General features: G+C 36.5%; 1 protein-coding gene across 7 annotated transcripts in view; it reads right to left on the bottom strand.

Moving 5' to 3' along the window:
- The window catches only part of LOC134527638 (gastrula zinc finger protein XlCGF57.1-like), a 33,181-nt gene extending 23,708 nt beyond the window's left edge, over positions 1-9,473 (bottom strand). For 4 of the 7 annotated variants that reach the window (XR_010074231.1, XR_010074232.1, XM_063360498.1 and 1 more), the window contains exons 1-2: positions 8,648-9,459; positions 6,557-8,044 (exon numbers count right to left, since the gene is read on the bottom strand). Coding sequence is in view for 5 of the 7 variants with exons in the window: in XM_063360498.1 (XP_063216568.1) it covers positions 6,557-8,044; positions 8,648-9,090 (1,931 nt within the window). In the remaining 2 variants the exon portion in view is untranslated. The other 3 variants (XM_063360494.1, XM_063360497.1, XM_063360496.1) reach the window with 3 other exon arrangements.
- Positions 9,474-12,326: the final 2,853 nt, after the last annotated feature.

Below are 12,326 nucleotides of genomic sequence, written 5' to 3'. Positions count from 1 at the left end.
ATTTTCAATTCTGGTCTTGCAGAAGTCAAACAGTTCAGCCACTGTTATAATTTGTTTTTCCAGAGGTCGTTTAAGACTTTCCCTCCGAGCTATGAGTTTTACAGTCCCCCTATTCCATCGCATTCCGTTTTGCCATGGCTGGTCGCAAAAAATGACCACTGAGCTCTCAGTAAAAAATCTCTCTCATGTAGACACAGGTTTACGAAGTTGTATTAATTTTTATATTGTGCTGCATACCCATCACTAAAGTAATGAATCTCTTTAAAGTGTGGGTGGTTCTCTTTCAAAAAGGCAGTCAATTTTTTTGGATTTCGTACACCATACTTACATCATGTTTGAGGTCATCAGATATGATGAAAAAAGGTAGAACAAGCTTTTTGCCAGTTGCATCCTTGCAGTGAATGATTACAGGATGAATAGTGCATGAATCTGAGGTCTAGTGGTAACCTTGGGCTTCCTCTTGTATTGTGAAAGCATAATTTTCACTAAAGTCCATTGAAATTACAGCTACATTGGAAAAAGATGTTTCCTTTAAAATTTTAAAAGTAGACGCTTGTGATTTGGCAATGTAAGAATGAGGTATTAATTTGTTTAGTTTTTCAACTAATGTTTCTATAAATTCAACAACAGAGCTGGAACACCTTATCATTTCAGTTTGATCTGTGGAAACCCACTGACTGAACTCAATAACATCTTCATTGTCATATTCTTCAGACTTTGTCTGTAAAAAATGGACGTTATCTATTGATGAACATTTGTCACAATGCCTTTAGATACATTTTCTTGTTGCTCCTTCACAAACCATGAGCAATATCAGTTCTTTGTAATCTTCCTCTGTACCGGCTCCATGAATCAATAAAATAACATTCGGGTGTATTGTGCACACGCATACTAAGTGTGTGGCACTAGAGGCAGCTAAAACGTACCATTTAGGTCTCAAGAAACCCAATTTTGAAAAACCTATTTTCAAATGAGGATGCTCCCATTTAAAACTTTGAGTATAGCTCAGAAAGATTACACAAAATCAAACACTTTCTCTCATAAACCTTTTTTTCCTATACTCACGACATCCTTCATCCCTGGCAGAATTCTACAATGTTCATCACTCTGATAAAATTGTTTTACTAAATCAATAGTTTCAAGGCTTAGCTGTTTCCCTTGCTTAGGGTCTGGTTCGCATAAAAAACCATTGTCTTTAAAAACTTGTTGAGCCTTACGAACAGAATAATCAGATGTGTTAAAAGTTTCTTTTATTTTTTTTCTTGACCACAACAGAGAAGCTGGTATTGTCAACATTTGAATGTGTTTTTTTCTTGATGCACCTATAATTTCCTTTTTAATAATGTTCACTTAGTTTATCCATGTATTCACTGTTCTGCAACATACTTTTTTCCAAGTTTTTTTCTTCTGGTAGATCAACTTCAAGAACAGTTTCCATTTTTGATTTTACTTTTTCATGAACTTTTTGTAGCTTTTCTTTAGCATAACGTGATTTGCTATAATGACCAAGTGCATGGTGAACATCCAATTTCATGAAATGAAGAATTTAGCTAGTCAATTACAGTATTTTTTTGAAGTTGCTTTAGTTCATCTCTAAATGTTAGTCCTATATCATTTGTTTGTCCATTCTCGTGCTCATCATTACTATCAACCTTGTAGGCTTCTTTATCTTTTAAAAGTTTATTCCTGCAAAACGCAAAATGTTTCTGACCAGGTTTAACCTTGTACCCTTTTGATAAGATGATTCTACTCTGTTGTACAGTTTAAACACGAAGTGCTTTTTTAATAACAGTTTTATGTCTTTTGAAAGGATCACCACACACCTTTTGTAAAAATTCATACTTCTTTAAAAACACACTTTCATGGTGAAGGCAAACAGTTGTTAATTTGTTGGATTCACATCTTAATGTCAAAAGATTCAAATCTTCTTCAGAAATTTTTTCAATACCTTGTATAGACTTGTCCTTGACATAGTGTAACATATGGCAATCACTTTCAGTAGTTTCTCCAACACCACTTTTTCTTCATTGTTCAACAAAACATAACAACAATGCACTTTGGTACTCATTTAGTTTAATAAAACACATAAATACTATCAATAACACTCATTTACTGAAATGCTTAATTGACTGTTATGTATAAGCACCAATCTTGCTTCTTTCATGGCAACTGCCTGTAACGGACTGACATGGAAGCTATATTAAATAATGCTGCTGTGAGGGGAAGGCAGGTTCGGACATGCACAAGGTCACACACAGCCCGCCTTGTTCTCTCTCTATGCACGGATTGTATCAGTTGCTGGCCTTCATGTTTATCTCCTGGGAAGATCTTGCATCTGGATATGGAAGAGGGTGAGCACAGAAGAAGGGGGAAGGGGTGTGTGAAGTCCGCAGCCAGGCACAAACACAAAAAAATAGGTAAACTACACTGGTAATTGTTTACATATTTGTGAGTGTAAAGGGAACAGGTTGATGTAATGGCAGGAATGCAGGATTTGACAGCATGGGAAACAGGAAACAGCAAGTAAGGTAATTTATTTTATAAAAAGGTGTGTGGGATACCAAAAGGAAAATATGGTAGGATTTTAATCATCTGTATATAATTCAGAAACACAGGCCGGCAGGCAAATAGCGGCCAAAGCAGCTTTTTAACTAAAATTAAATAATTAACTCATTTTAGTGTTTTGAAGTGAAAATAAAAATTATCAAAGGAGTAAAAAAACCACGAATCTTACTGTTTAATGTGATGGAACATATATTTTAGAACAAAAACAAAACAGAGATTTCATGATTATCCGTTTCCCTTTATGAGATTTACCATTTTCTGTAAAACTCTACATTTTGGTTTCGATAATCATAAAAATTACACTTTGAGATTTTTTTATGGTTCCAAATAAACACTTAGTAGTTTTGTTCATTTTTTATATTATTCCTGCTACATTGATCCAAACTTAAAAATTTTTTCAGACAAAATGGTTAGTAAATAAAAAAAATATCATTTTTTTCCATCGGACAACAAATTTAGTTAACGATGGCCAGATGATTAAAATGCCAATAAACCATAAACTTTAAGGGGCTGTAAAATCTAAACCACTAGAGATAGAGCAAAACAAATTGTTATGGTTACTTACATCAATAAATTGAACAACCATTCCTAGTTTCAACAAAATCTTGACCCTGATATGAGGGAGGAAGTAAGGGAGCATATAGAGTAATAAAAGCCAATTTGTACCATACCTAAAAATCAAATTATAATGGATATAAAAAATGAGAACAGATCACATTATGATGTTAGATAACAACTAAAACTGCAGTTTTAACTGACAATATAGCCATCAAATGAGTATTTTAATTTGAAGGACAACAAGCGGTCATGTTTGTAGTTAAAACCTGGCAGTCCTAGACTGCGCTCAATTTGGTCGTAATTGGTGACACTTTAAGTCCATGTTTCGGGAAAATTGCACGAAGAGTCCATCAGGAACAATTTCTTCCACCAGCCCCACAAAGTATTTTATACTTCTTTTGCCGGCAAATTTCACCAGCACCAGTCCCCAACACTTGGATCCTTGAAGACAAGTTTGCCATCAGGAGGTCCTTCAATGTCTGATAAATGGAACTCATCAGAAAAGTCTTTCAGCGAACAGTGCCTCTCCTCCCTAGATAAAGACAGTTTCCTCATCCTCTTTCAAATCTTCTTCCCCTCTGTTTGGCTTTGCAGGCTTCAATCTTGCACCACTAGACGAAGGTTTCGGATCAGCAACCTTGATGTCTTGAGCCGAAATGCTGAGTCGTGGAGAAACATTAACTTTTTTTCCCCTTCCTCTTGGGTTTGTTGTCACCAGTGTTATGGCAGAGATGAGACAAAAAGTCAATTACTACCTCTCCTACTAGCTGCCTTGGCTACTTATTAGGAGAATCCTCAACTTTGGATTCTTTACCAGTTTCCTCAAAACGTGTTTGGCATCAAGCGAACTGATTCCACAGGCACCAAACCCAACTTCTAAGCTGAGTCATTGACCTTTTTGAGGAGAGGTGGGAACAACTGATTGGGAAGATTGCTCAGCCTGCAGTCTGCTTGCGGTTTCCATTCTAGGAGAATCTGTCTCCAAGCTCCCTTCAACAACCTAAATAAAGCTCCGTCGAAGAGTTGCAGCCAATGTGTTGAGTTTGAAGAAAGAGAAACAAATTTGATTTTGTTTGACTCGCAAAGTTTCAGGACACCTTCAGAGAAGTAGAAGTGCATTCAAAGGTTGTCACCAATGATAACTTTGTCACCTTCACAAGACTTTGCCAAAGGCAAAAAATGGTTTTAAACCAATCCAAAAACATATCCTCGTCTATCCATCTGGAATATGACCGGCTGTAACAAGCCCCAGGTAGGCTCCTGACACCCAAGTGTCATACATTCTTTCTGCCTTATAACAGATGTAAGGCGGCAATAACTCCCCACTTGCCGTTTCGGCGAACATGAGGGAGATACAGCTTTTTGAGCTGTTCAAAATCCACTCAGGGTATTTTGTATCACGTTAAAAAATACATTTTGATGAGCCAGGATCAACATTGTAGTTTATTATGTTGGCTGGAGGCATGTTGGCAATAGTCAGTTTAAGGTTTTCAAAGTGTTTTGAAATATTGTCATGGCTGACCATTGCTAGATTATGTGTGATATTTCTACTCATGCATAGTCTGAGATCGAGATTTCTGGAAAAAAATATGTTAACCCATTCTTCTCCAGGGAAGTTGTTCTCTAAAACAGGCACCTGACGGCCTTCCTTCTCCAAATAAATTTTCACAAGGCGTATGTCGAATTAGTGAAAGTAAACCCTCATTCTGCTACTTAAGCTGCGTGAAAAGCAAAATCCTATTCTTCAGCTTTGTACTTTTCCAGAAACATTATCACTTAAAGTGGACTTTGGTAAAGAATATTTCTTTGCAGCAGCTATAAGTTATATTTTTTTTCTTATAATTCTTGAATGACTATTTGCAAAAGTTCATATTTTTCATTCATTTTAACTCATTGAACACTCACTAACGTCACTAACAGTAATAAGTTTATTTTAAAAAAATAGCACTTAAAAATAACACACAGGTAAACATACGTAACAGACACTCCACTAAACTCGAAATGTCAATTTTGTGGTATTTAGCGAGAAGTGTGATAGCAGACGTGAATAGACCTAGAGTTCACAGCACCGAATCTCACTCAGCTGAAGTGTCAGGGTGAAAAATGGATTAACTTTTTCTTTTCAGATTAGCAAAATATGCTTTAAACTATCAAAATCTTGTTTCCAAGAAAATATTGAACAGAATTATTTCAACAATAACATCTTTGTTGACAAATATAAAATCTTATAAACCTTAGTTGGACAAAATTTTTTTTTTTTACAAAAAGTGAGCAAGTGGTATTCCTGCAAATGATGATGGAAAAAATGCATCAAAGCCTCTAATACTCATAAAGCTGTTTGGCTTGTGTTTTGAAGTATCTTTCAACGCAATTATCATCAGGTGAGTTTGTGGTCAAGATTTTAAAAAATATTCTGCACGCTGTCCGGATCAAGGCGATTCTACAGTACAGGATCTCCCGATGTACTGAATTAACACATCAAGCATTACGTACCACAGGATCAGGCCATCAGGATCTTTTGACGTACTGAATTAAAACAGCAAGCATCATGTGCCACAGGATCATGCCATCAGGATCAAACCTTCAGGATCCAGGGATGACTTCAATATATAAAATGGAAAAATTATCATTTTTTTTAATTCTCAATAGTTGGCTACAATTGTGCTAAACAAAGAAACACACGATCACGGGTAAACAATGAATGACAATGGCAATGTAAAAACACAGGTATTGTAATGTAAGCTTTAAACTGTTATTTTTCACGAACCAGTGGGAATTAAGATACAGTCCCTTCTGGGTAAATTTAAGGACGTGTGTAGTGTGTGAAAACAATGTTTTCCGATTTGTTTTCTTTCTGTTCTAAAAAGCCACGATTCTGATAATTAACCCTAATGTAATCTATAAATTGTAATTTCTCAATAACTAATAGGAATTTATAAACACTTTTTTCTGGGTGAATAGAGGAACATCTTGAAAGTGGCTGAAAAAAACATTTTCAAATTTATATTATTTTATTTACGGAAAAGCCGCCATGTTAGAATTTTACCCACTAACACACAAAAACACACACACACACACACATAAAACCAAGCCTAAAAGAACCAATGAAAAATGTTAAAAGCATTGACAGCACAAAGAATTCAGTTGGAAGGAATTAGTCAGAACAACATAATAGCATAGCACTTCCCCTAGGCTCACAACGAGACAGTTACAACCATCTTTAGTTTGTCCGTTCTTCAGGATTTCTCAATGACTCACAGTGTAAACTAGCAATTTCATACATCCTACATAAAGTTTTTAATGCAAGGAAGGTATTGAAATAAAATTTTACATAGGCTAGGCCCTAACCCTTAAATAAAAGTAATTACAAAAAAAATCAACATGGTGTGCAAGACAGAGCCATAATTTACGTGAACATGAAAGTAATAATTACCTGCAAACGAACTTAGTATCCTCAGTGTGGATGCTGGAATGCTCCGTGAGCTCCGACTTGCGGGCAAAGTGCTCACCACAGTGCTGGCAGACAAACGGCCGTTCGCCCTCGATGTGCAGGCGGGCGTGTGCAAGCAGAGTGCGCTTCTGGAGAAACTCCTTCCCGCATATCTCGCACGAGTGCGGCAGACGGCCATGCAGCCTGCCGTGGTTCACCAGCTCGAACTTCCGAGCGAAGGTGCTGCCGCAGTCCGGGCAGACGAATGCACGCTGCGCGCCATGGAACCGCGAGTGCATCACCAGGTGGTCCTTTTGAGCAAAGGACTCGCCGCACTCGTCACAGACGAACGGGCGCTCACCCGAGTGGAACTTGCCGTGCGTCACCAAGTGGCGCTTCTGGGGGAACGTCCGCCCGCACTCCTGGCACACGAAGGGCCGGTCCCGGCTATGGACCCGGGCGTGCGTGACCAAGTGGTGCTTGAGAGTGAAAGACTTTTTGCACTCCATGCACTTGTAGGGGCGGTCGCTGCTGTGGAGGAGAAGGTGCGTGCTGAGGCAGTGCTTGTGGGCGAAGCTCTTCCCACACTCTGGGCAGACATGTGGCCTCTCACCGGTGTGAACGCGGGCATGGGTCACCAGGTGGTGCTTCAGGAGGAATGACTTCCCACACTCTGTGCACGAAAAGGGACGCTCTTTTGCAACCCGGTACTTCTGACCTTGCAAAGGTGAGATTTTAGCCCCATTTTCAGTCAGAGTGCCTTGGTGAACTACAGTTACGTTGCTCCCAGGTGGTCGACTTTTTCTCTGCACGTTGCTGCCATCGACTGGACTCTGATTGTCAACACTCATGTTTAACGTCTCTGGCCCGATAATACTGCCAGCAGTAGACACTTTCTTCAGCAACAGTTCGCCACATTCCTGTGCTGTTAACTGCAAAGGGCCACATGGTGACATGAAATGTTTAGATGTGGCAGGATGCTTGTCGGGAGAAAACATTAGGCTATTCCCTGCGCGGAAAATGGAATTAGCAGTTTCACAATTGCAGCCTTTCTCACAGGCAATGTTAAATATGTCATGATGCTTTCTCACTGGATTATGAGCTTGATGTGGTCCATTTTGTTGAAGACTTTCATTCATGAGGAACATAGTGGTGCACATCAAATTATTATTCATACTTATGTTGAAACTGTTGTTACTAGTGTCTCTGTGATTACCATTACCTGCACGAATAATAGTAGGGTTATTTGTTTCACTTGCATACGGCGGGAAACCATTCACTTGATATTGCGAAGCAATGCCGAATGGATGTTTAAATGATGTTGCTGTCGGAGATTGTCCAAAACAAAAAGGATATCCTGGCCCATTTTGACACACGTCTTCCAATTTGATTCTTTCAACAAGATGCTCAGAAACGACTTTAAGTGCGTCAAAATGAGCTGGTGTAGTATTATTTGGCCATTCAGTTGTCGAGATCTCGGAAGACGGTTGCCTGAAATACCATTACCAAACAACATTTCATTAACTACACACGAACATTTTTAATGAATCAATAACACAGTAAAAATGTTGGCTACAATCAACGAAAACGAAGTATTCGGTTGAAAATAACGAGTATTTGCTTCACGTAACAACCACGACCTTAGAATTGGCAATAAACCACCTATAATCACTGAAAAAACCCTAAAGTATACACCGAAATAATTTCCCAATTATTTGACTTCTCTGTCGGCCATTTTCAATAGCTAACAACATTCATGGTGACCAACAAATATTACATAGCAAAACAATTCTCTCGCCTCAAAATAAACATTAATATTAAGCATTTTATTTTTCACAATCAAATAAGTTATAAAAATTTTGTTGTTAAAATACTATACACAACTACTCCCAAATAATTAAACAACAACATTGCACGGACTCCGAAATAACGTGCATACGTTCATTGTGGTACGCCTGATTTCGTAGCCACTTTGACACTGCAAATATCCCTTCGATTTACTTAAATGTCAACACACGTCTAGAGCAAAAAAAAAAAAATTAAAAAAACATAACTCACTTACTGCACAAAGATCTTAATACAAATAATACTTACCCCACGTCAAGCACTGCAATAGGTTCTTCCTTAATGTTCATATCGGGTAAAATATTGCCCAGCAAATCTAATGGGAACTCTTGAGGGCAGTGATTAGCCGAACCACCTGATTTGACTTCATCAAAACTAATATTTTCAACAGCAGAAGAATAATTTTCATCTTTGGAACTTATTTTATCACTGTTTGGCGACATGCAAATAACTTCTGCCTCAAAACCCGACTTGTCACTACACGGAGAGAGGGTTTTGCATTGGGATGGTTTTGGGTTAGTTTCATTACTTCTAAACAATGCATTATCATATCTAGACTTCTGTAAACTACGATCGAAACAATTTTCGGGCACCGTGCATTCCATACCAAAGTTGTCTTTATTTCCGAAAACTTTAAGCTGAGTCCAAGGTGGTGCCCACTGTTCTACTGGTATATGGCCCATGTTATTCATTGCGTATAGTCATGACAGCGTACAAAAAAATACGTAATCACGTAGTTACGAATGAAAACCTCATTTCCGGCACCGTACAACAAATACATTCTTCTTTCTTCAAACATGTGCTCTTCGGCAGATGACTAATATGCGTATTTGGCCTCATTATTAATTTTACTATGAAAAGAGAAAAACATTAAAATAACAAGCCTAAAGATCTTAAAACACTTTCCCCGCACAATCACTACGTTCGCATTTCGAATTATCAACTCCGGAATTATAATCAAAACAGTAAAATTATGTTCGTAAATCATGCAGAACACAAAATTGACAGAAATTTCCTTGCGCATTCGATTCTTCAAAATTATGATTCCAACTTTCGATATCTCGATCAAGACGGCCAACATTTTCTTTGCAACATTTTCCAAGTGTTTGGATAATTAGTAGCGTTTGCAACTAATATAGCCAGAAAAAAACAAAACATTTAACAAATATACAAAGATACTATTTGAAAAGCTTACGTATTCTAGTTTTTTTGAAAACCACGGAGGTTTAAATAATACACAAAATATTTATGATTTTTCGAAACAAAAGTATACAAGAAATGTAGATTCTTTTAAGACTAACACATTTACAGTATTTTTAAATGATAAAAAGTTATTGTTTTTCAGTTAACATCCATGTGAGTAAGTTAGGAATCTATTCACTTAAGGCCCTGTCACACTGTCAAATATATTGTATCCAATAAATTGGACAACAAAATTTGAAGGGTGATTTTGGATGAAATACGTCTTCAAATATATTGTATTCAATATTATTTGACGAGCAATGTAAAATATATTTGAAGTCATTTCACACTATCAATTTTCTTTGAGTGAGCTCGTTTTACCAAACATTCTGTAGAGAACTGTAAATGACAGTATTTAGAATCAAAAACAAATTTTGGGTCAAGGAACGCGGGCTTTTTTAAGTAGGTTATATTCCAATTTAGGTATATTGTGATCATACACAGTTTAAAATTTACGTTTTCCAGGTGTTTGGAATGCCTGCATTAAGAGCATCAAAGTGTTTCAAAAGCTGTAGCTGTAATTGCAATTGTAGCAAGTCTCAGTAAACTAGAAGAGAGATCTAAGAAAAGGAAACGCAGATGGTGGACGAGACAGTGGATACTTTCCCGGCAAACAAATGGTGTTTTACCCCTTTTTGTCATGAACTTCGATACGAAGATGCCGATTCATTTCCGAACTATGTAATAATGGATTCTGAAAGTTTTGATCTTCTTTCAATTGTGGAGTCTCGCATTGCAAAGAAGGATACTCATTTGTGCCAGTCTATACCAGCAAAGCAGAGGCTGGCAGTTACATTAAGATTTTTGGCGACAGGGGAATCATTTAAGTCCCTTATGTTCTCTACAAGTATTCCACACAACACCATCTCAAAATTTTTACCTGAAATTTGTAGTGCAATTTATAGTGCTCTTCAAAAACAATATTTAAAGGTATGTTTAGTAAGAATAAAACATATAATTAAATGTAAATCTGCAAGTAGGCATATCCCTTCTCATTCCCGCTTATTTTCTCACCCAACTAGCTGCTGTTGTATGGACACTTTCACTTGTATTTCATCAAAATTGTTCCTATACTTTAAAGTGAATGTGTTAATTTTTGCTGTGTTTAGAAATTGGCAATTTAGTTTTATTTTGAATTAAGTGTATTTACTGTTACAAACCTCAACCTGAGCCTTTAAGCTAACTTCACCTCAGTCACATTATCTCTTTAAAATAATTTTTTAACGAGATATTAGACCAGGTATGCTTGTTTCGTATAGCCTGGGAAGTATAGGCTTACTGACAAGGATCTGCTACACAAATATTTACATTCACGAAAAATGGTATTACTTTCAAAACTTAAATAATAATAATTGAACACGTAGGCAGAATTTTAATATTTCTAGGCCTTTCTTGCAAATCACCAGAGCTACTTGCTTACTCAGAGATGCTGCTTTAACATAAGTCAGTACCATCTATTGTCAGGAAATTATGAGTCTATATTCCAGAAAATTCCAGACAATACTTACAGAGTAGCAGCTATTGTAAAATAAGGAGAACAATGACTTATAAGAAAGATTGATTGGGTAAGCCAAAATAATTTTAGTTACATTAAGTCTCTGAATTGAAATATTTTAAAATTTATTTTAGGTGTTATTAATTTGGATTTGTAGGTAAAAGTTCCGAAATGCATATCCTAGTTTTGATACCTCATTCCTGATGGCACATTTTGTACGCAATGCTTGCTGTTTTAATTTAGTGTATCAACAATACCTGAACATAAGCAAAACTGGTATAGCAGTCAAATAATGATCGTAAGTTGAATAGAAGATGTTTTCTGGTTTAAGGACCATAATATTCCAAAATTACAGTAACTTCTTTTAGTCAAATATATTAACCTGCACTTCCGTACACACAGATTCAATTGGAGGATAATATACAATAACAATTACATATTCCAGCAGAAAATAAAATAGTATTAATTCAATTACTGCATTTATTTCCCATTCGCCATTGCTGATATTTAAACTATTACACTTCAGAAACGGAAACAAAAGCGGCCGCTTTATTTTAGATAACTCTGATTGGCTGATCCCATCCAACATCCAACATATTTTAGAACCAGTCCTATACGTAAAATATTTGAAGGAAACTCTAGACATTCAATCTCTCAAATAAACATGGCTGCGATAGTGACGTTTAACGTGACGTCACAACCCTCAAAGATATTGGATCCAACATATTGGAAGGTGTTGGAAGCTAAAATTTGACAGTGTGACAGGGCCTTTACAGCATAGCGATTTGAAACAAACGAAATTATAGTAGTAATAAATCAAAAATTCCACACACACGCCTACTTTATCTTGAGTTATAAGAAAAAAATCAAATAAAAATATTCCTTACCTATTTAAGGCCTGTTAACCATAGCCATGATAACGAAAAATGAATATCATTAAAAAAAAAAAAAATTCAACCAAGACCGAAATGCATAAAGTGTTTTTATTATAACATTTGTCAATATTTAATGTTAATTGCTTATGGGGCATGGTTGTTATTTCTAAATAACTATTATCTCTGTTGTCAAAACATTTTAATTATTTGCAGGTTTATTATGGGTACCTACTTTTGCCTAAAGCTTGCCTTAAGGCAGGAAGCAGAAAATGTGATTACCAGTCTCCTCGTCATAAGAGTCTAACCTTACATTTGA

This window comes from Bacillus rossius, chromosome 1 (assembly GCF_032445375.1).
Source record: "Bacillus rossius redtenbacheri isolate Brsri chromosome 1, Brsri_v3, whole genome shotgun sequence".
In the NCBI taxonomy this organism is placed as follows: Eukaryota; Metazoa; Arthropoda; class Insecta; order Phasmatodea; family Bacillidae; genus Bacillus; species Bacillus rossius.
This window is presented reverse-complemented; position numbering and strand designations above follow the sequence as displayed.